The sequence below is a fragment of the Amphiprion ocellaris genome, chromosome 19 (genome assembly GCF_022539595.1).
Source record: "Amphiprion ocellaris isolate individual 3 ecotype Okinawa chromosome 19, ASM2253959v1, whole genome shotgun sequence".
Taxonomy (NCBI): Eukaryota; Metazoa; Chordata; class Actinopteri; family Pomacentridae; genus Amphiprion; species Amphiprion ocellaris.
In genome coordinates this window covers 30,140,524-30,163,248 of record NC_072784.1, presented here as the reverse complement: position 1 = coordinate 30,163,248, position 22,725 = coordinate 30,140,524, and the positions used below count along the sequence as shown (strand labels likewise).

Genomic DNA, 22,725 nt, shown 5'->3' with positions numbered 1-22,725 from the left:
CCTGCGTGTGTGTTATTACGGTTACTCTACAAATGATACCAACTGGACAAACATCTCCGGTAGAATTAACCACAAGTGTGGCGTTACTGTAAAAAAAAGTCAACCGTGTGGTTTTCTTTTCTCATTAAGGAACGAGGAAACAGTGCGTGACCTTGGCTGGGTTCATCAGTGATGCAGTGCAGTGACATTTGAATAAAACATGCTTCAAACAGCTGTTCTGTCACATTGTTAAGTTGCAGCTTTAATTGTTCTGTCTGTGGATGAAACAATTCTTTTATTTTAAGGGTCATTCCAGAATTGGAGGACATTCTCCACATCAAATTTCAATGTACAAAATATTAAAATATGCAGTTGTGTAAATGTTCTTGTCCTGAAGCCAAATCTAAAAAAAAAAATAGGAGAAAACAATGCTTGAAAATATCTTAAAAATACCAAATAAATGTGGAGTTCCCCTTAAAATGCCATTTTTCTCGTGTCCCACCCCCCCAATGACCAAACAGAATCTCAACTTAAACAGTTTATGGCTACTTTAACAAAATTTATGGTTAATTTTGCAAAATTCGGGGTTAATTTTGCTAAATTTATGGTCAATATTGCTAGATTTATGGTTATTTTTACAAAATTTATAGTAATTAAAAAAAAATACAACAAATAAGTCTGGAGTTCCCCCTAAAATGCTATTTTTCTCTTGTCCCATCCCCCTGATGACCAAACTGAATCTCTAATAAAACAGTTCCAATGAAATTTAGATCTCCTTTTTTGGGTATAATTTTTACATTGATGTCTCTTATAATTGTAGGAACATTTTTTTTAATCGACATAATACTTTAAATAATAATTATTTTGTGTTGAACGTATGTCCCGCAACATGTTAGCATAACATGTCAGGACGTTTTTGTCTTTTCTGTCTTGTTTCTGTCATTTTGCGTCTTGTTTCTGTCATTTTCTGTCTCGTTTCTGTTGTTTTATGTCTTGTTTTTGTCGTTTACATCATAGAACAGTTTTCCTATAGAATAGGTAGATCAAAGCTATGTCCTCTCTTCTATTTTTCATATTTTCATCCCATTGTCAGCCTTGATTGAATGTCTCTCTCTGGATTAGCAACCCTGTTACTGTGATTAGAGTAGGGTTAGCAAACAACACAGAAAACATGGAATAAAAATGCTACCATTGATGTGGAAGCTGAGCCAATCAATACCTATTATTGATGAATATGGAGCAGAAAACTGTAAAAGAGAAGGTTTATTTTTCAAACATTTTGAAGCCCAAATGTCCTCCAGTTCTGGAATGATCCTTGAGGACATTCAACCGTGTGGCAGGAAAGTGCAAAACTTAAATCGTTACTGCACACGATAAAGAGACTTTAAACAATGACAGCAAACAAATTTAGCTTTTTCTAGCGTCCCTCTGTGCAGTTAGTGAGCTGTGCTTTAAAAAGCTGACAAAAATTTGGAATTGTCCACGAGCAAAAGCACATACGGTTCTCACAAAAGGCCATTCACCATTTAAACGAAGCGCTTTTTTAGTACTTCTGTTTTTTTGTTGTTGTTGTACATAATGTGCTGCTAATGGACAAAAATCATGAGCAGAAAAAAGCAAGTAAAATACACTTTCTACAGGAAAGAAATCTCTTTTTTTTTTTTTACATTAAAACATTGTTAACAAAGACACCCAAAAGAGGAACGATCACAACATGTTAACAAGTCCTTATACTACTGAGTGTGCACCTTTTCAACATTCTGTGCTGTCTAACAACCTGCTGCATTTCAAATGTGGAGAGAAGCTTTTTAATGGCTTTTATGCTAGCATCTGAGGAAAATCCACAAAGAGGAAGAAAGAAACTACCAAAGTTTGCGTCTTTGCTGTCTCTCTTCCATTTGTGTCCTTATGGGAACTAATCAAAGACAAACAGCGCTGAAACAAATGTCCACAACAACACTGAACAGTAATTAAGCTGCAAAAAGCATCAGTTTCAGTCACCAAAGCTAAATCCATCAGGTGCCTAATTCATTTTTAAAAAATATAACACATCAATGGATCAAAAGTTGTTTTTTCTCTCGCTCGGTGTGAGGCAATTAGGACCAAAACTCCATCTGACAGCGACATTTATAACGTCCACAGAGTGCTGCTCTCATTTGACTTCCCCCCCTCCACGTCTCACTATTTTATCAACTGTGACACACTTAGCTCAGAGAGACGCCAGCGGACGGGCGCCGCTCACCGCCATTCACAAACACGGATAATTACTACCCAGATGAGAAATTAAGGATTGTCCTTGAAGGTCAAAGCCGCTCGCCGAGCACTCAGCGGCTCTGTCCACTCGCCAGTCCTGGGCAGCTGTCCGACATCGCTATTAACCTGAGCAGAGCCGGCCCATCCATAAAGCTGTTTGGGACATGGCAGCTGCTCAAGGGGCAGTGAGGTATTAAGCATAGATTTAGCTACAAGAATGAAAATATCCTCCCTCCCCTCATAATCTCTGGTCTTTTTACACGCAAGACAAGCCATACGCACATGAACATACACACACAGCCTTATGTAATCTAGTCCGCTTGTTTGGACACACAACCACGCTGTGTATTGACAGAAAGCATGCACCGCCACTCCTTCTCACTCACTCAGGCTCATGCATAATTTTTAAACAACCTGCCATGTCGGGACGCCTCACAATAATCAGCAGCAAGGGTTGTTCTTGTCCACTTTGAACTCATCCACCTCATTCCGCTGCACGTCTCGTTGCTCTTCAAACAGCCAGGAAGTTCGCAGCCTGTAGCGCGCTACCGTGTTACTCGGGAATAGTTTTCCGCAGCACATCAAAGCCTGTTTGAGCTCACATTCACTACGAATACAGTGCAGCATTGTCGTTATAAGGAAACACAACCAAAAGAGCTGTTTTTCAAAGAGGAGTCAAATGAAAGCGGATCTACTGAAGACAAAACACAGAGTGACAGCGGGTCATATCATTACAGCAACAGCATGTCTTCTTCAGATGAGCAGACTAATTTGAAGTCTCCTGTAACGTCTTCAGGGTTCACATTGAATGGACATGTGAACTTGAGTCCAATAAACGCTGAGTCTTTGAGACTGCACATTCAGACCACATAAATATGTAAAAATGTTGCACTGAAATCCTTCGCCTTTGGGATTCCAGAGAAGCAACAAACAGTCAGACCACTTGGCTTCCAGATCCCAGCAGTCAGACCGGATTCCTCACATCAGATCCTTTAGGAATCAAACGCGCGGTCTTCACAGATTTCCAGAGCGGCTTTACTCGCGCCCCCAAACACTTCCACGTTAGCGTCAATCCAAGGAACCACATTTCCAGGCATGTAAGCTGAGCAGTTGGCCAGACCCATGATGTCCACGGGCCGTAGTACTCGGTCCCACATGTTGAACTGGCTCAGCTCGCCTACGAAGGCCTGGGTGGCATCGAAACGGCCTCCAACGATGTCCTTCACAGAGAAACACAACACGGTTTATTATACAAGTTTATTTCTGTGGGAAATGTAATCATCCATGCATCCATTATCTATACGTCGCTTAATCATCATTAGGATGACGGGGTCTGGACTTAGGGCGAAGGTTCACCTAGACAGGTAACAGTCTATCACAGGGCTACACTTACAGACAGTCACACTCACATTGACACCTATGGATAATTTAGAATCACCAATTAACCTCAGCATGTTTTCTTTGCACTGGGCTGCACAGTGGCTTGGTGGTTAGCACTTTGGCCTTGCAGCTAGAAGATCCCTGGTTTGCATCCTGATGTTCTTGTGTTGCAAATACATGGGCCAGACGTGGTTCTGGTACCGTGTACTTCCTAGAGCACCTCCTCTTTTTGCATTGTCCATATGGGATGGAAATAAAGTGACGCTGGTTGAGCACGTCGATCAGAGGTCTGCAGGTGTAAAGCAGGAAACCCTCCACAGTAAGGATATGAGACTCCTCCTCCTCCTCCTTGTGGTTGAACTTCGAGACGATCTCTGCCTCCAGGGTGTGGGTGGGTAGGTGGGTGGGAGGACCTGCAGAAAACCCACACATGCACAGGGGGAACATGCAAACTCCATGCAGAAAGATCCTGGGAAGGCCAGAACATGCACCGGGGATCTTCTAGCTGCAAGACGACAGTGCTATCCACTGATCCACCGTGTAGCCCAGAAATGTAATCAACACAAACCAATTCTGTCTGATTTCCATCAAACTGCAAAGCGGTACTAGATAGCTTTTCTGCCAAATGCTGTGCAGTCTCCAATATAGTGCAATCTGCAGCAATCTCACCTTGACTGTTTGACTGAAAGATTAAAAAAAAAAAAAAAAAGACACCTCCTCCTCAGGCTCCATGCTAATGCAGTATGAGTTAATGGCTCTCAGTGGAGATCATTCGTACGCCACTGTGCATTTGTGGAGCATATACATGGCGCTGTCACGGAGCTAACCACTAGAATAACCTGCTAACACGGCTCCCAGGGGTGTAATGGTGCAGTTTAGAAGTAGATGAATGAGGTAATATGAAAGGGCCACGATAGCGTGAGAAGAGCCTCTGTGGCTGCCGTCTCCGGCTCCCAGCGCTGAGCCTCTGGCACTGAAGCTCCTGGGAGGAAACACACCAGAATCACACCGACACACTCAGCAGCACCCTCACCTGCTCCTGGCCCAGGATGATCACCCCTCCAGGTTTAATTGGGTGCCAGGGAGCCAGGTTGTCCCCGGTGCCGAGGCGCTCGCCGTCCTGGTACGCCTCCCAGAAACCGTCTCTGGTCGTCCAGGTGATGCAGATGTGATGCCAGCGACCGTCACTCACTGACAGAGGGAGCTGGGCCACCTGGAGAGCAGAGAGAGGTCCAGGGTTGAGAGCAAAGAGGCAGAAGAGGGGAAGTCGGGAGAGATACGAGATTAATTGTGGCACATTAGAAACAAGGACAGCAATTAGGAGGGTTAGCGCTTCAAAGAGGCAGTCGACTGCAGAGGATTCTTCACATGAGCCGGGGTGAAACATAAAATTTAGATTACCCAGGTGACATCAAGGGGATCGAGCATCCTTCAAAGCAGTCGGATCGCTACCAGCAAAACACTGTCCTCTTATGCTTTTGTGCTTTGTTTGCGGATCAAAGAAAAACAACCGGTTATTTTAGCAGCCGATGACATCACAGTCCTGTGAGGATAGAGCGCGGGGAGATTAGGACTGTAACTCATTAGCCTTCTTCTCAGGAGCCCCGCAGAACCGCTTCACGCTCACATCTTAGCTGCACATGCAAATAAACCTGAAAATAAAATCCCAGTCACTTGCAATTACAGAAGCAATCGACCTTGTTGAGGATACAGGTGGTGTGTTTAGGCCACCGGGAAAACTGGAAGAGTTGGTGTAAAGTCTTGGACTGTTTTTTGGATGTTGCAGGAAAAATAAATTCTTGTCAGTCTATTCTGCAACAATTAAGATGGGATGTTTTATGCACTTAGAGCAGGGGTGTCAAACTCATTTTAGTTCAGCCCAATTTGATCTCCAGTGATCCGGACCAGTTAAATCACAGCATAATAACCTATAAATAACCACAACTCCCAATTTTTCCTTTGTTGTAGTGCAAAAAATGTTCGCATTTAAGGAATTATCTTTTTGCAAAACATCATGAACAATCTGAAATTTCTTAAGAAAAATAAATTAAATTTCAGCAGCATTATGCCTCAGTTTATCATTTACACATTACAACTTCTAGACCTCAGTTTATCTACAAAGACACAAAACATTTTAGTCACATTATCTGGAACTGAACGATATAGTATTTTAGTTTATGACCAAAACGACAAAAGTCAGACAAAAAACAACAAAAACATGACCAAAATTGACAAAAAACATGACAAAAAATGACAAAACAACAACAAATGAGACAAATGACACAAAACAAAACAAAGAAAAGAGACAAAAAATTAGACAAAATAGTTACAAAGAGACAAAACAATGGACAAACGACAAAAACGAGACAAAAATGACACAAACAAGAACAAAAAATATCAAAAGCGAGAAACAAAACAACAAAAACATGAGACAAATGACAAGTCAGACAAACAAATGCAAAACGACACAAACGATACACAAAATAATGAAAAAAGCAAAACACTAAATGACAAAAATAAGACAGAGAACACAAAATGACAAAAATAAGACAGAAAACACAAGTGAGACAAAAAGAAAACACAAAATGACAAAAATGAGAAAGAAAACGACAAAAAATTTTGACAAACGACGAAAGCAAGACTAAAAAAGACAAAAACAACAAAAACAAGACAAAACATAAAAGTGAGACACAAAACGACAAAAGAACAATGAAAAAAATCTAGTGTTTTACTTTATGATCAAAAACTTGTCATGGTTTAGAAATTATTTAAATTTATAGTTTTACAAATGTACAATTTGCAATTAATGTCTTCTCTGTAATTTTTACACTTTACAAAGTCGTCCTGTGGGCCGGATTGGACACTCTGGAGGGCCGGTTTTGGCCCACTGGCCGCATGTTTGACACCCCTGACTGAGAGTTTAATATCGAAGACTACAAGGTAAACTATGAATACATAACTGACTTGTATCCATTTAAATGATTACAAATGACCTCATTCTTAAAACATAAAAGAAGCTATTTTACAGTTATTACATAGTTAAAGCGCTTCTTTTCCCACAGGCATTTCTGACAGGAAAGCACAGCTACACCTTTGTTCTAGTGTCCAATAAGCCAGCATGAGAAAATCAAGGAGCTCAAGTCTCAAACCTAAAAGGAACACAAGCGCTGGTAACTACATTCATGCTTTTCATGCTACTGAAATGTCAAAATGTCTACTGGGAAAAAGGCCCGTGATGTGTTTTTCTTACAGTTCAAAGGACATTTTGTTCTTTACCTCAGAAAAGGTGTAGATAAGGCTCTGCTGATAAGTGTAAAATGTTTCTTAGAAAGTAATGTCAGAAGAGGGAAAAGTCACCAGAAGTCTCTGCTTCCAACCGGCAGAGATAAAAGTGAAGTCTGTCATTGCAGAAAAACAAACTCATGTCAACGGAAACACGTCGACCATGTGAATTTTGAGTGATATTCAGAAAAATCTGGAATATCGTCAGATTACAGTATGATTATTAAATAGAAGCATCAGATTATACATGTACAGTTGTCAGCAGAAGTCAGCACCACTGTGCTTCACATCATGATGCTGCCACCACCGTGCTTCACATCATGATGCTGCCACCACCATGCTTCACCTCATGATGTTGCCACCACCATGCTTCACATGATGATGCCGCCACCATGCTTCACATCATGATGCTGCCACCACCGTGCTTTGCGTCATCATGCTTCCAAAAAGCAGGGATAAAAATGAAGTCTGTCATTGCAGAAAAACAAAGTCATCTGAACAAAAATGCATCAACCACGTGAATTTTGGTTGATATTCAGTAAAATCTGGAATATTGTCAGATTACAGTATGATTATTAAAGAGGAGCAGCAGATTATACATGTACAGTTGCCAGCAGACAAGTCCAATCGAATCTATTACAGATTAAACTCCCACCGGTCCCACGTGAATGACAAATTTAGATGAAACAAGCATGTTCTGAACACCGGAGAATAAAAAAAACAGGAGATATTAACATTTTTTTCCTGAACAAAGACGCAGGATATCACGATGAAGATGCTGCACAGCCATGTACAAATATAAAATACTGACAGCGGTGCACTTTTTAATACTGTCGAGGCAGCTTTCTGCTTCCTCCTCAGTATGCAACCGAACGAACGGCATAAACAATGAGCCCCAGTGGACCCTGTTATCACTATGGGGAAGTTCAACACACGGATGTTCTGCTGCACATGTAGTCATCATATTCAACAGCCTCCTCCATCTTGCAGTCTTTTCTCTACCTTCCTTTTCCCTGACATCCTCTGATCATTCTCCCCCTTTTCCCTTCACCTCCAAAGCTCTGCAGTTTTTCTATTTCCTACCCTTTCCCCCTCTCTCTTTCTCGCATACTCTCATCCATTTCTCCCACCATCCTCTCTCATCTGTCTGACTTGAACACATGTATAATGCATGGTGAAGGGAAAACTGTGGGGAGACCTGCCTGTGCCAATAACACCAAAATGTAAACAAGACAGTGAGAGAGAGAGAAAAATAAAAAATGATCTCCAGTGTGGGAACATTATAGCCTAAAATCGGCCCAAAATCCAACAATGCACTGCTGCAGAAGTGCCATCGTATTACAAGAACAGAGAAACCTATTATTGCACCTTCCATGAATACAACAACAAGCATTCTTCTCCCTTCTAAGACTAAATTCTATAAAATATTAATGCATGTTTCTGCCACATTTGTTGTCTGTTGCGTGTGAAATAATATTGACTGAAAGCTCACAGTGTGCGACGATATCGAGGCGACCGAAAGCAAAGAAGACGAGGCCTACAAATGAGCACACTGATGAATTACTGGTTTTCTTGCTTGGAATGTGGGTCGGTGATATTAAATGTTTATAAGGCGGAGGATTATACATTCAGAGCTAATGGTCAGTGATTCTTTTCTCAGTTGGATCATCATTGTGCACACATGTAACTATCTGCTCAATCCACATCACAGAGCATGGGTACCTTCATTCATTCTTTGCATTTAATTAGCATCGTCGCTGATCTACATTTACCTCCATCATGAGAGCGAGCTCTGTTGCCAGGCAAAAAAATAAAGGATGAATTTTTTCTCTTTGGAAAATCAGGGCAGCGAGAAAAATTCATTTCATCTACAAACAAGTTTTTCAACATTGTTTTATCATTAACTAGCAGCTCGATGGGGTTGAATCCCCACTCGATGAGGACGATCTCGTATCACATCATGATGCCACCACCATGCTTCACATCATGATGCTTCCACCACCATGCTTCATATCATGATGCTGCCACCACCGTGCTTCACATCATGATGCTTCCACCACCATGCTTCATATCATGATGCTGCCACCACCGTACTTCACATCATGATGCTGCCACCACCCTGCTTCACATCATGATGCTTCCACCACTGTGCTTCATATCATGATGCTGCCACCACCATGCTTCACATCATGATGCTGCCACCACCGTGCTTCACATCATGATGCTTCCACCACTGTGCTTCATATCATGATGCTGCCACCACCATGCTTCATATCATGATGCTGCCACCACCGTACTTCACATCATGATGCTGCCACCACCCTGCTTCACATCATGATGCTTCCACCACCATGCTTCATATCATGATGCTGCCACCACCGTGCTTCATATCATGATGCTGCCACCACCGTACTTCACATCATGATGCTGCCACCACCATGCTTCACATCATGATGCTTCCACCACTGTGCTTCATATCATGATGCTGCCACCACCATGCTTCACATCATGATGCTGCCACCACCATGCTTCACATCATGATGCTGCCACCACCGTACTTCACATCATGATGCTGCCACCACCATGCTTCACATCATGATGCTGCCACCACCATGCTTCACATCATGATGTTGCCACCACCATGCTTCACATCGTGATGCCACCATTATGCTTCACATCATGATGTTGCCATCACCGCGGTTCACATCAGGATGCTTCCAGTACTGTGATTCACATAATGATGCTGCCACCACCATGCTTCACATCAAGATGATGAGCTCTGTTGCTGGGCAAAAACATAAAGGACGACTTTTCCTCTCTAGAAAATCAAGGCAGCAAGAAATATTCACTTCATGTACAAACAAGTTCCTCTACATTACCTTATCGTTAACTAGTAGCTCGATGGGGTTGTTCCCCCACTCGATGAGGACGATCTCGTTGGCCTGGCCTGGTACACCATAGGAAAACGGGGTTCCAATGCCGGGACTGGCGCTGGACTTGAGCCACATGCAGACAGTGAAGGCATACATCTCTGGGAGGCTCTTCTTGATGCGTCCGTACAGATAGTTGGTACGAAGAGGGAGCGACACCTTGAAATCCTCAGGTGACTTGAATGCATTATTACCTGTTGACAGACAGCGGATGCAGATGGTCAAGTCAAAGAGTGGAAAATCAAAGAACACAAAGTGTCTTAGCGAGGTGCTAAGTCATCATGATTGATTCATAGGTGTTCGGTTTGATTGAGATTTGGTGACTGTGACAGTCATCACATATGATTTATGTCATTTTTATACTCATCAGACCATTCAGTGATGAGGTACTGCATCATGAAAGAGACCATCAGGATAGAAATTTTTCATCACAGGATAAAAGCTGACCACCCAGAACAACTTTATATTGATTTGTAGTGACACTACCCTCTAAAGAGGACAAGATAAACATCACATTTATGTTTCAGAGTGAAATATCTTCATTAAACCACATGAAATTTACAAGAAGATACAGTCCCTATAAAATCTTCTCCCAAGTCTCAGTTCTCTTCAGACTGCATCATGTTGTTCCAGGATTTCTCTAGACTTTGCTGCCTTCACCTTTACAAGCCTTCCAGCCTTCTGCTGGTGAGAAACATCCCCAAATCATGATGTGAAGCATGGTGGCGGCAGTATCATGATGAGAAGCGTGGTTGTGGCATAATCATGATGTGAATCATGATGTTGCCACCACCATGCTTTACAGTAGGATGGTGTATTTGAGATTATGTGCAGTGGTGGCCTCCCTCACTAGTCTCTTTATTGTAACTCCTTCAGAGAAGTCATCAGTGTCTTGGTGGCCTCCGTCACTTTTACTTTTTGTGTAACTTGTTCACAAGAGTGATAGGTATTTTGGTGGCCTTCCTCAGTAGTATTTTTTTAATAATGCCTTCAGAGGATTCATGGGTGTCTTGGTGGCCTCCTTCACTACTCTCTTTATTTGTAACTCCTTCAGGGGAGTCATAGGTGTCTTGGTGGCCTCCTTCACTGGTCTTTTTCTTGCACAGTCATTCAGTTTTTGAGACTATCCTGCTCCAGCTAGATTACTACATGTGCCATATCCTTTTTATTTCCTAATTGAATTTGAATTTAAATGGAGTCCAAAAGATATTCAGTGACTCGAATCCATCCCGTGACTTATGCTCGTCAATAACATTTTCACAGAGCCGACTAAAGTTCTTGAATCTTATATGGTGTAGTTCTATCCAGGAGTACTTGACCTTCTACATACAGGTGTCTTCATTTGAGACCTTGCACTTAGATCGATCTCTGTCTAGAACATTGTCACAGCTAACATGCCGACGAGGATAATTTTAGACTCTTTGTCGTGTTTGGTCCTGAACAACCAATGGCATGTTGTTTATCCCGACGCAGGTAAGGAGAGATTACATGAGAAAATAACTGATGTATGAGTATGAGTAAGAGACTATGGTCATGAATTAGCAAACTTTGGTATTATCAGGCATGTTTACATCCTGTATTTTTAAGCCGCTGTTAACTATAAAATAAACAAGGTAAAAAGTAGTGAAGTAAGAAGTACAAGAAGAAGTAGAAAGTGGCACGAGAAAATAAGACTCAAGTAAAGTAGAACTTTGTACCTAAGTACAGCGTCTGAGTCAATGTACTTGGTTTTTCCTCTAATTCCTTATGTGTTTGTATGTTTAAGGTTGACTTAAGTGTATTTTAACCAATTAGTTCAGTCTATTTTTTGTCTTTTTCTTCTTTTAATAAAGATGTTGAAGGTTTGAACACAAGATGGAAAGGTGAATAAATTTAAGAAGAAGAAATTCAGACAGTGTTGAAGGTCATTTGTAAGAAGCATGTCAGCTGCGAGACTAGTAAACATGAAGGAAAATGGATTGACAACAGAAAAACAACTCAACAAAACAAGAGCCTAAAATGATCCTCGTCAGCATGTTAGCGGCGACGCTGTTCGCATGCTGATGTTTAGCGGTTCTGGTGTTTACCGTGTTCACTAATTCAGCTGTTAATGTGCTTTACTTTGTCTTAGGTTTGGTATGCACACAGCAAACATGCTTCTTATTAATGACCTTTAATGCCATCCTGCTTTTCCACATCTCAAATTTAATCACCTTTTAATTTCTTTACTTGTGTCCACATCTTCTGCTCCAACACTCAGCATTATTAGAAGAAGACAAAAAGACTGTCGTGATTGAACACAACTGACTTTAAACAGACTGAGAGGTCATGATTTAAAGAAAAACCTGATCCCTGAAGTACATTTAGTCAAATTTGAGGACCTTTTACTCTACTTGAGTCTTCTCTTTTTCATGACCCCTTTAACTTCTTCTCCACTTTAACTCAGAGATGAAGGATTACATTGTTTACATCACTCCTTTTTTTGTTTTACCTTGTTTATTTAATAAGAGCAACACACACCAGTGAACACCGGTTTAAAAATACAAGATGTAAACATGCCTGATTGTAACCGGTTTTTGCTAATTTATGACTATAGTCTCTTACAAATTCTCATGCATAAGTCATCCTGTCAAGCAGTCTGTCATCTACAGAGGGACAAACAACATTAGTAGTCCCTCGACCAAACAAGACAAAGACTCTAAAATTATCCTCGTCAGCACGTTAGCAGCGACCACGTTTGCATGCTGATGTCTAGCAGATATGATGTGTACTTTTATCACCATCTTGACTACGTTTATTAGTGCAAACATTTACTGATTGGCAGTGAAGACAAAGAACATGTCTTATATTCTGCAGGTATTTCCAGGTAAACCCATAAAGTTGAAAAAATGTGGTACTTAGGATGGTTCAATTCAATTCAATTTTATTTATATAGCGCCAATTACAGGTCAGACTGTCTGAAGATGCTTTACAGAACCCATATTGTGTCATATATAAATATATAAAAAGGTCAGTGAGTACAAGTTCTCTGAATCAATCCTGAGTTTCTGAGTCAAAATTTCACAGAGATTTCAATAGATGCCAAGAGCCTGAGGGAACCTACAGAGGATAGATCCGGGTGACTATAGATATTAGGATTCATCTTCTCCAGCAAATTTTATCAGTGTGGTCTGAATATTTCACACTAACTCCTTCAGAGGAGTCATAGTTGTCTTGGTGGCCTTCCTCACTAGTGTCTTTATTGTAACTCTTTCAGATGAGTCATAGTTGTCTTGGTGGCCTTCCTCGCTACTCTTGTTCTTGTAGCTAATTCAGAGAAGTCATAGATGTCTTGGTGGCCTCAGTCACTAATCTTTTTCTTGTAACTCCTTCAGACGAGTCATAGGTGTCTTGGTGGCCTCAATCACTAGTCTCTGTCTTGTAACTACTTCAGGGGAGTCATAGTTGTCTTGGTGGACTCGATCACTAGTCTCTTTGTTTGTAACTAGTCTAGAGGAGCCATAGGTGTCCTGGTGGCCCTCCTCACTAGTGTCTTTATTGTAACTTCTTCAGAGGACTCATAGGTGTCTTGGTGGCCTCCCTCATCAGTCTCTTGTAACTACTTCAGAGCACTCATAGATGTCTTGGTAGCTTTGATCATGAGTCTTTTCTTGTAACTTCTTCAGAGGAGTCATAGGTGTCTTGGTGGCCTCCCTCACTAGTGTCTTTATTGTAACTTCTTCAGAGGACTCATAGGTGTCTTGGTGGCCTACCTCACTAGTCTCTTTCTTCAAACTAATTCAGAGGAGTAGTTACTCCCTCGACCGAACAAAATATTCACCCTGAAACACAAAATTGCAAAACTCAGGTTGACCCCGGAGGAAACTCACCTAAATCCATACGAACTATCCTCTGAGGACCATCAATGTCAAATGAGTCATCATAAAATCAACGTCGGACAAAGTAGTTTACATATTTTACTAAAATAAAAGTACTAAAACCCTAATTCCTGCATCAAATCTGATACTTAAGTAAACATATTTAAATATTATCATGAAAATGCACTTAAAATATTAGAGGTAAAAGTACTTAATGTGGAAAAATGCTATATTTTCCAGACAATCATTACTCATGCAATAATGTGAAAGCAGGATTTTACTGTTGCTTTTGGTTGAGCTCATTTTGAATTGTTTTGTATTCAGCTGCAACTAACGATTGTTTTTATTTATGGATTAATCTGCTGATTATGTTCTACATTAATTGACTGGTTGTTTGGTTTGTAAAAATACTGAAAGGGCTTAAAAATGCATCAAAATATTCACCAATTTTCTATCAACTGACTAACATCTCTACATGTATAAACTGTTGGGTAATTCTTTTTTTAGGAAAAACTATACTTAATACGTTTTTTTTAATGTTTTGAGTGCGAAACTCTTAATATGTAAAGCTGCCAGATAAATGTAGTGAAAACTTGCAGTGTTTCCCTCTAAGATATAGTGCAGTAGAAGTAGAAAGTAAGGTAAAAGTACCTCAGATGTGTACTCAAGTACACCACATGAGTATTTGCACTTTCCACAACTGTCTAGAATTGTTAAAATACCTAAATCTGGATCAAAACAGTTGAAGCCATGATGCCAGCTTGGTTAAAAATTCTAAGACTTTCTGTGATTATTATTATTTTCAGGCTTCCATTTTAGTCTGTCAGCTATTAAATGTTTTCAGAGTGGGTCCATTGCGGTCTGAAGCATCGCAGCTCATAAATTATGCGACTGCTGGTCAGTTTAAGAAAAAACGCATGAATTTTAATGTTTAAAAGGAATGAACAAGAAGCCGAGTAAACGTGGATGGTAGATCATGTATGATCAGGACAGGCAGAGAGGGAATAACTTTAAAATGAAAATGTAACAGGAGAAAATTAGCTGTGAAAACCACAAACACACATGACTTTGCAGCTGGTTTGCACAAAGGAAACTCGCTGCACATCTTAATGGGATTGAACCACAGTTTTAAGAGTGTTTTGTGCTTAACAACACCATTTTTTGGATATACGATGCAGCTGTAACACTGAATAAAAGTTTTCTAATGAGGTTTGTGTTAGAAGCAGAGTTTGTCCATGATAAACCAGTGGAGCCACAAAACCAGAGGAAGAAATATGAAATCTATGTGTGCATATAGAGTCTATACACTCACCAGCCACTTTATTAGGTACACCTGTTCAACTGCTTGTTAACATAAATAGCTAATCAGTCAATGACATGGCTGCAACTCTGCATTTATTCATGTCGACGTGGTCAAGACAGCCTGCTGAAGTTCAAACCGAGCATCAGAATGGGGAAGAAAGGAGATTTAAGTGACTTTTAACGTGGCATGGTTGTTGGTGCTAGACGGGCTGGTCTGAGTGTTTCACAAAGCACTGATCTACTGGGACTTTCACACACAACCATCTCTAGGGTTTACAAGGAATGGTCCATAAAAGCTGTGAAATCCCATGTTGATGTGAGAGGTCAGAGGAGAATGGGCAGACTGGTTGGAGATGATAGAAAGGAAACAGTAACTCAAATAACCGTCGGTTCCAACCAAGGAATCCATAATACTATCTCTGAACATGTCCAACTTTGAAGATGTTCTACAGCAGCAGAAGACCACATCAGGTGCCACTCCTGTCAGCTAAGAACTGGAAACTGAGGCTACAATTCATGCAGGCTCACCAAAACTGGCCAATAGCAGACTGGAAAAACGTTGACTGGTCTGATGAGTCTCCATTTCAGCTGCGACATTCAGATGGTCCGAATGTGGCATAAACAACATGAAAGCATGGATCCATGAAATTAGAAAAATCTGAAAATCAAAAAGATTGAAAATGACCAAAAATTTGATTAAAAAAACAACAGAAAGAGACTGAAAATGACAAAAAACAAGAGCAAGAAAAAGATTGAAAATTACCCAAAAATTGACAAAAAACAACAAAAAAATGAAAATGACAAAAAAATGAGACAAAAAACTGGCAAAGAAAGATTGAAAATGACAAAAAAGTTTGACAAAAAACCAACAAAAAGGTTGAAAATTACCAAAAATTTGAAAGAAAAACAACAAGATTGGAAATGACCAAATACGTGACACAAAAACAACAAAAAGTGACTGAAAATGACAAGAATTAGACCCAAAAAACAAACAAAAAGATTAGCAATGACGAAAAATAGACATAAAAACAACAAAAGATTGAAATTTTTTAAAAAATGAGACAAAAAACAAAAAAAATTGAAAATGAGACAAAAAAGCAACAGAAAGATTGAAAATGACAAAAAATGACAAAAAAACTACAAAAATTTGAAAATGACAAGAAATTAGACAAAAACAGGCAAAAAGACTGAAAATGACAAAAAACCTTTGACAAAAAAAACAACAAAAAGATTGAAAATAACCAGAAATTTGTCAGTAAAACAACAAAAAGATTGGAAATGACCAAATAAGAGACAAAAAATGACAAGAATTAGACAAAAAAAACAACAAAAATATTGAAAATGACACAAATTAGACTTAAAAAAAAAAGCACCAAAACGATTGAAAATGAACAAACAAATGAGACAAAAACAACATGAAGCAACGATTCATCCTGACTTGCCTCAACGGTTCAGGCTGCTACTGGTGATGTAATGGTGTGGAGGATATTTTCTTAGAACCAGCTGATCATGATTTTAACTCTACAACCTACCTGAGTATTGTTGCTAACCATGTCCATCCCTTGATGACCACAGTGGACCATCTTCTGATGCTACTTCCAGCAGGATAATGCTCCATGTCACAAAGCTCAGATCAAATCAAACTGGTTTCTTGAACATGACAATGAGTTCACTGGACTCCACTGGCCTCCACAGTCTAATCTAATCTAATCCAATAGAACCTTTGGGATGTGGTGGAAAGGGAGGTTGGCATCACGGATCAAATCTGCAGCAACTGTGTGATGCTATATGTCAATATGGACCAAAACCTCTGAGGAATGTTTCCAACACCTTGTTGAAGGTCTGCCATGAATAATAAAGGCAGTTCTAGCAAGGTGTACCTAATAAAGTGGCCATATGCTGTTAAGTCCTTGGTTGAGAGGTGAAACATCTTCATGATCCAGAACATCCATGTGCCTTTTTCTGCAGCTGTTCGTACAACCGTGACCTGAATGACAGAGAATCTACACAAACGTGGTTCATTAACTTCGACTTTGTGTTCTTGACCCCAGCATACTTCACAGAGAGTCCAGAGTCAACCAGGACGTGCTAGAGTCAATAAAAACCCTCACATTTCCAGCTGACCAAACAACACTGAAACCCCTGCATCAGAAATCGCTGTAGAATTGAATCAACAACCGTCTGCCACCGATTTTGACATAAATTGAACTAAATAAGGCTCACAAAGGTAGCATCTATAGTACTGACTGATGATATTGCTCGTGTAGTTGAACTCTGTTGTCCATCTTCTTTGTATCTGAGCATTTACACAGAACTAGCCCTCGTATCTGCCCTTGACTGAACCAGTGGAGCCTCGTGGGATGTGGGCCTACAGGAAATGTCCGGTGAGCAGTGAGAGAATCTTGTAAAATATTTTCCTTTGGGCAGAGATATTTAGAATTACTGTATTTTGACGTCTATCATCAAAGTGATACCCCGGAGTGTGGACATCTCTCCAATATCTCTTAAACTAATTAAGCATTCAGTGTTGCTTTCCAAGCCTTATTTTCAAGACCAGGAGCTTCTCTGAGAAAAAAAAGGAAGATTTTTTTTAACTTGCATCATCAGAAATTTGCACAGGGATTGACTAATTAGAGCTAAATCCGGCAGACAGAAAAAAGAAAAGGAAAAAAAAGTCTGGTATTAAATGTGGCCAGTATTCCATCCCCAGCACCCATTGTATCACTTACTTTTCTCGAGCTCCGTTATCCTCTCCAGGAGGGAATTGAGTGCACTCTCGGTGCGTTGGCGGTGGGCCGCTGTTTCATTGTAGAGCTGGCTCTTCTCCTCCTCCAGCTCGGCCACCTTCCGGAGGAGCTGGGTCTCCAGCGCCCCCAGACGCTGCCGCAACAGATCCCGAAGCTCCGGGGGCAACGGAGTCAGGGCCGAGACTCCTCCAGCCGAGACGTTAGAGCTGGGGAGACGAAGACTGTGCTGCTGTAGGATGGATGGATGGATGGATGGACGGACGGACGGATGGATGGATGATGGATGGATGGACGGACGGACGGACGGATGATGGATGGATGGATGGACGGATGGATGGATGGATGGATGGATGGTGGATGGATGGATGGATGGATGATGGATGGATGATGGATGGATGGATGGATGGATGGATGGATGGATGGATGGATGGATAGATAGATAGATAAATAGACAAACATTTCATCCTGTTAATCCCTGAACAGATATTCGGTGCATAGAGACCCAGATTTAGGGTTCATGACTTATTTTAGGCCTGAGATCCTTTTAGCACCATTGTTTTTGATACAGCAATCTCAAAATGAAGACGAGTGACCCTGTGACGGGCGACCTGCCAACATTCAGCTGGGTATTAAAGGTAGACGGCACGTGTGACGTCACCTCCAGCTGACACCGTCAGCGTGATCAGAGCTGCTTTCTGAAAGTGTTCAGGCCTGTGCTTGTAAGTGACTCATAGATGTGATACAAAGAGCCTTGAAGTGTCTTTTTTCTGCAGCTGTGTTGATGCTGGACTTTGGAATCCGACACTTCTGAGTTTGAATCATCTCTCCTGGCACAATCCTCCCATCTGAGTGCCCTAAACGAGAAAGATCTGGCCTCTGATGGTCCTAAATGCAACTCTAGCTGCTTTAAGTAGAGCAAGAGGTCCTGCTCCTGAGAGCCCTACGCTATCAGCAACACCACTCTGGCAATAATCATTATGTTAAGCAGATGCAGATCAATGGATATGTGATTAAAATGCAATAAAATATGTATCCTCTCAGCTGCAGTATATCCTTGATTTGATCAGGGTATTAATGCTTCCAATCAACAAGAGAGGAAGAGGAGGGGGCAACGGAGCAGAGAGATAGATGGTAATGCAGCATAGTGTATAAACATATAAAAACCTTGAATTTACCAAGAGTATTGTGACTGCTGATGATATCTGAACTGTCAGATGATGAAAATATACTACGGTGTTTGTATGACATCAGAGATAAAGCCAGGGCTTATATCAGCCTCCTGCTGCATGTGAAACCATTCAGTATAGGTGACCTCCGTCTGAGCTGATCTGATCTCTGGTGGAATTAATACAAACAGGAGACGTGGGACGAACAAAGAGCTGCAGGAGACACAAATCTCTCTGGATATGAACCACTAAAGCATTTCATTTCATTTAAACAGCCTCTGATGCAGGTGAAATCCAGAAGAATGGATTTCATCAGTTGTAATGAATAATTAGTCACGTGACTGCAAATAAAACAGTATGTGGAACACACTGGCAGCACTCATACATTATTCAGGGATGCATTGCAAATCCCTGCACCACATGCATGATTACACCTTTGACAAGATTTTTTGTTGCTCATTTCTTATTGATGACTCTCATGCAGCGGGTTTCACCATCAGAGCTTCCGTTAAATGATTCAGCCCTTATGGATGTGACATGTCTATTAGCTGACCCTTTGATCTCCAGGTTCCCCTGAGAGCTCTCCTGCAGCGCGGAGTGGATCAGAAAGCTCCACAGAAAAGCAGAGCCCGGTGGAAGACGCTGCTGAGGGGTTTGGAGATGATCTATATGTGTTGATGAAGGTCTTGATTTGAGAGATTTTCTGTTGGACCACCATTACGCAGCAGCTGCGTATTTGTGCCATCTTACCTCCAAGTTCTCCAGTCGCCCCTTGAGGCTCTGCATGGTCTTGCCCAGCTGGTCTATGGTGTCGCTGGGGTCCCGGGGCAGGTCCCCCATCGTGTTCTTGCCGTACTCCTTCCGTCTGGAGCCGTGACCCCGAGCTTTGCCCTGCGACGACTCGTCCGCCGCCGCCTCGCAGCGCGCCAGCTTGGAGTTGAGCTCCTTGATGGTTCCCTGCTGGCTCACGATGGTCTCCTTCTGCTGCAGGATGGTCTCCCGGAGCTGGATGATGGTGTTCCGCAGCTCGTCCTCCACCGGACTGCTGCTCTGGACGCGGTTCCCGGTAGGACCGTACCCGCAGCCCGGCTCTGCGCCCGGAGGGATGGCGTTACACACAAAGCGGCTACCTGTAGCATCCTGACTCCGCACCGCGCGTCCACCGAGCAAACACAAGAGTCCAACTATGACCGCCAACATCCCGGAGAGACGCACACAAACTGCTCTGGGTTGGAAAAAAAGGAACAACGATTTAAAGTCTCCCGTCAAATAATAAACTTCTTTCAGCCGCAACTCGTTAATTCAAGTTGCGAACATTCTCTCCAAAGTGGAATAAAAAAAGATCAAACTTAGTTTGTAGTGGAACCATGGCAAAATCAGATCCGCTGTGAAAAATCAGAACCTCATAGTAGATCCTCCAAACTCATGGACGCTGCTCTGTGGAAAACACACTAAGATCTGTCAGCAGGTGTAGATTCAGATCTGATAACTCCTGTACTGGCAGGAAACACCAAGTTGCAGCCTATTTCCCTATTTTGGGTTTGTTGGTTTGGTCTTTAGATAGAATCCACAGAAGCTTGCAGGGAACTCGGTGGTGCCAGTCTCTCCTCTCCGCTTGGCTGGATTGTTAGTGAGTGGAGCTGAAAAGACAGAGACGCTGCTCAGCCAGATTATTATAGGGAGGTGCGCACTGGCGCTTCCGTTCATCATCTGTGCGCTCCGGTTATTCGGCTTCAGCCGACGTCATCGCTGATCCCGGTGGAGCCAAGTCATGCTGTGACTGTGGCTCAGACTATTTATGACCCGTTTCAATGCGATCAAGCCTAAAGATGTCACAGAAAACGCAGAAAAGGGCGACTTTTCCCATGAGGTTTCTCAGTTTTTGCGCGTTTCGTTACAAAACTATATTTTACGCGTCCTTGCAAAGAACAAAAAAGCACCAAATAACCAGTATTTTTTTTTTTTAACTATAATGTCTTCTAACTAGAATGGATAGCTTAACAGCTCACCCTAATATTGCTTTGAGCTAATGTTCAACTCTCTGTGACCCCCAGAATCTCACTTTGTTTGAAGTAAATGTCATATTTTCATTGTAAACTGGGACTAAGGCCAAACTTGACCCACTTTAAATGGATTTTTGCAGGTTTCTTTACAAAACTTAAGCATCTTATGCTTTTAAGTGACTCCACAAAGAACAAAAATGCACCAAATAACCAGTATTTTTAACCATAGTTTCTTGTAACTTAATAACTTACTCTAATGTTGCGTTGAGTTGATGTTAAACTCTCTGTGACCCCTAGAATCTCACTTTGTTTGAAGTAAATATATTTTTTCAGGGTGAACTAGGTCTAAGGCCAAACCTGATCCAGTTTAAATGGATTTTTGCAAGTTTCTTAACAAAACTTAAGCCTCTTACTACCTCCAATATGTGCAATAATGTTATTTTTATAGCCAGTATTTGTGTATATTTTGGTTCATTTCTTATTTTTATACTTCATTCCTTTGACTTTTCCTTTGTTGCAAAGTGGGATTAATAAAGGCTTATCTTATCTTATTCAACAATATATTAGGAGATAATTGTCTTTTAGTGCTTTGCGGCACACTACAGCGCTTCTTTTTTCTCGTGCACGGTGGCGAGCAGGGCAACCTAGTTTTGACGTGTATAAATTTAGATGGGAAATTCAACTTAAGAGAAGAGTTCAATCCCCCGCCGACTTCTTAACCCTCACTTAAGAAAGAGTAAAGTTACTTCAGCAGTTGCAACATGAAAGGAAATAACTTTATCCCATCAACTTTGAAGTGAAAGTTGTCATCTCTGCTCAGTCTGCTGAGTTCCCCTTTCACCTCATGCCACTGAGGTGGGGCGATGAAGGGCGATTGGGGGCAACCGAGGGGAAGATAAAGTTGCCATGGTGATTGTCTGTCTCGTCTTCTCCCGGGAGAGCTGCTTGGCAGTGATTCCCCGGCCCATCGTGTCCCCACCGTGCGCTGAGTGTGCATTAATGCCGGCTGACATTTAGCTCTTAGGCCCCGGCAGCTGATAAGAGGTGACGGCTGTGATGGGCAGCGGTGGTGAAACTGCTCACAGCGCTCAGAGAGCATCCGGCGTGAGCTGTCACCGTCCCACCGCTTCAGGTTTTAAGGGGAAACATCTTGAGGAAATAAAGACTGATGAGACAGTTTTGGAGGAAAGATGAGAACAGCTGTGCTGAGCCTCGATTCATAATCAGAACTGATCCGACGTCTGGCTTTGACGTTTTCCATGTTCCACAGTTCTCACCAGATATCTGACAGACACCTGTTCCCTTGTCTTAGTCTGACAAAACATGAAGGAGTCCCGAACAATGGCTGCTGTGACATTCCTGCGTGTCTGTCGCCATGAAAGAGGATAATGGTTTCATCTGACAGGCAGATTTCCAAATACACGGAGAGGATCACTTCAAACCTGAGCAGAGCGCCGCTGTGTACCTCTGAGTCAGGTGTTTGAACATCAGCTCAACATTAGGGTGACTTGTGAAGTTAGGAGACATTATGGGTAAAAATATTGGTTATTTGGTGCATTTTTGTTCTTTGTAGGGGTGCTTAAAAGCATAAAAGACTTAAGTTTTATAAAGAAACCTGCAAAAAACTGACAATTGATCCATTTAAACTGGATCAAGTTTGGCCTTAGACCCAGTTCACCCCGAAAATATGACATTTACTTAAAACAAAGTGAGATTCTGGGGGTCACAGAGGGTTTAACATTAGCTCAGTACAATATTAGGGTGAGTTGTTAAGCTATCCATGCTCGTTCAAAGACATTATGGTTAAAGATATTGGTTATCTGGTGCATTTATGTTGTTTTTTAGGA

The 22,725-nt window shown here is 41.5% G+C and overlaps 1 protein-coding gene across 1 annotated transcript; it reads right to left on the bottom strand.

Moving 5' to 3' along the window:
• Positions 1-223: 223 nt before the first annotated feature.
• nptx2a (neuronal pentraxin 2a) lies at positions 224-20,572 on the bottom strand. Its single transcript, XM_023283622.3, has 5 exons — positions 19,626-20,572; positions 17,692-17,938; positions 9,774-10,018; positions 4,646-4,825; positions 224-3,452 (listed from the first exon to the last, which is right to left on the bottom strand). The coding sequence occupies exons 1-5, from the start codon at positions 20,073-20,075 to the stop codon at positions 3,225-3,227; spliced, it is 1,350 nt and encodes a 449-aa protein (XP_023139390.2). The 5' UTR covers positions 20,076-20,572; the 3' UTR covers positions 224-3,224.
• Positions 20,573-22,725: the final 2,153 nt, after the last annotated feature.

Excerpts from the sequence above, each read along its gene's own strand:
- nptx2a (XM_023283622.3), bottom strand. The coding sequence starts at position 20,075 with ATGTTGGCGGTCATAGTTGGACTCTTGTGTTTGCTCGGTGGACGCGCG. Across the intron at positions 17,939-19,625 it reads GGCGACTGGAGAACTTGGAG|CAGCACAGTCTTCGTCTCCC; the intron begins GTAAGATGGCAC and ends TCCATCCTACAG. Across the intron at positions 3,453-4,645 it reads TCATCCTGGGCCAGGAGCAG|GACATCGTTGGAGGCCGTTT; the intron begins GTGAGGGTGCTG and ends TTCTCTGTGAAG.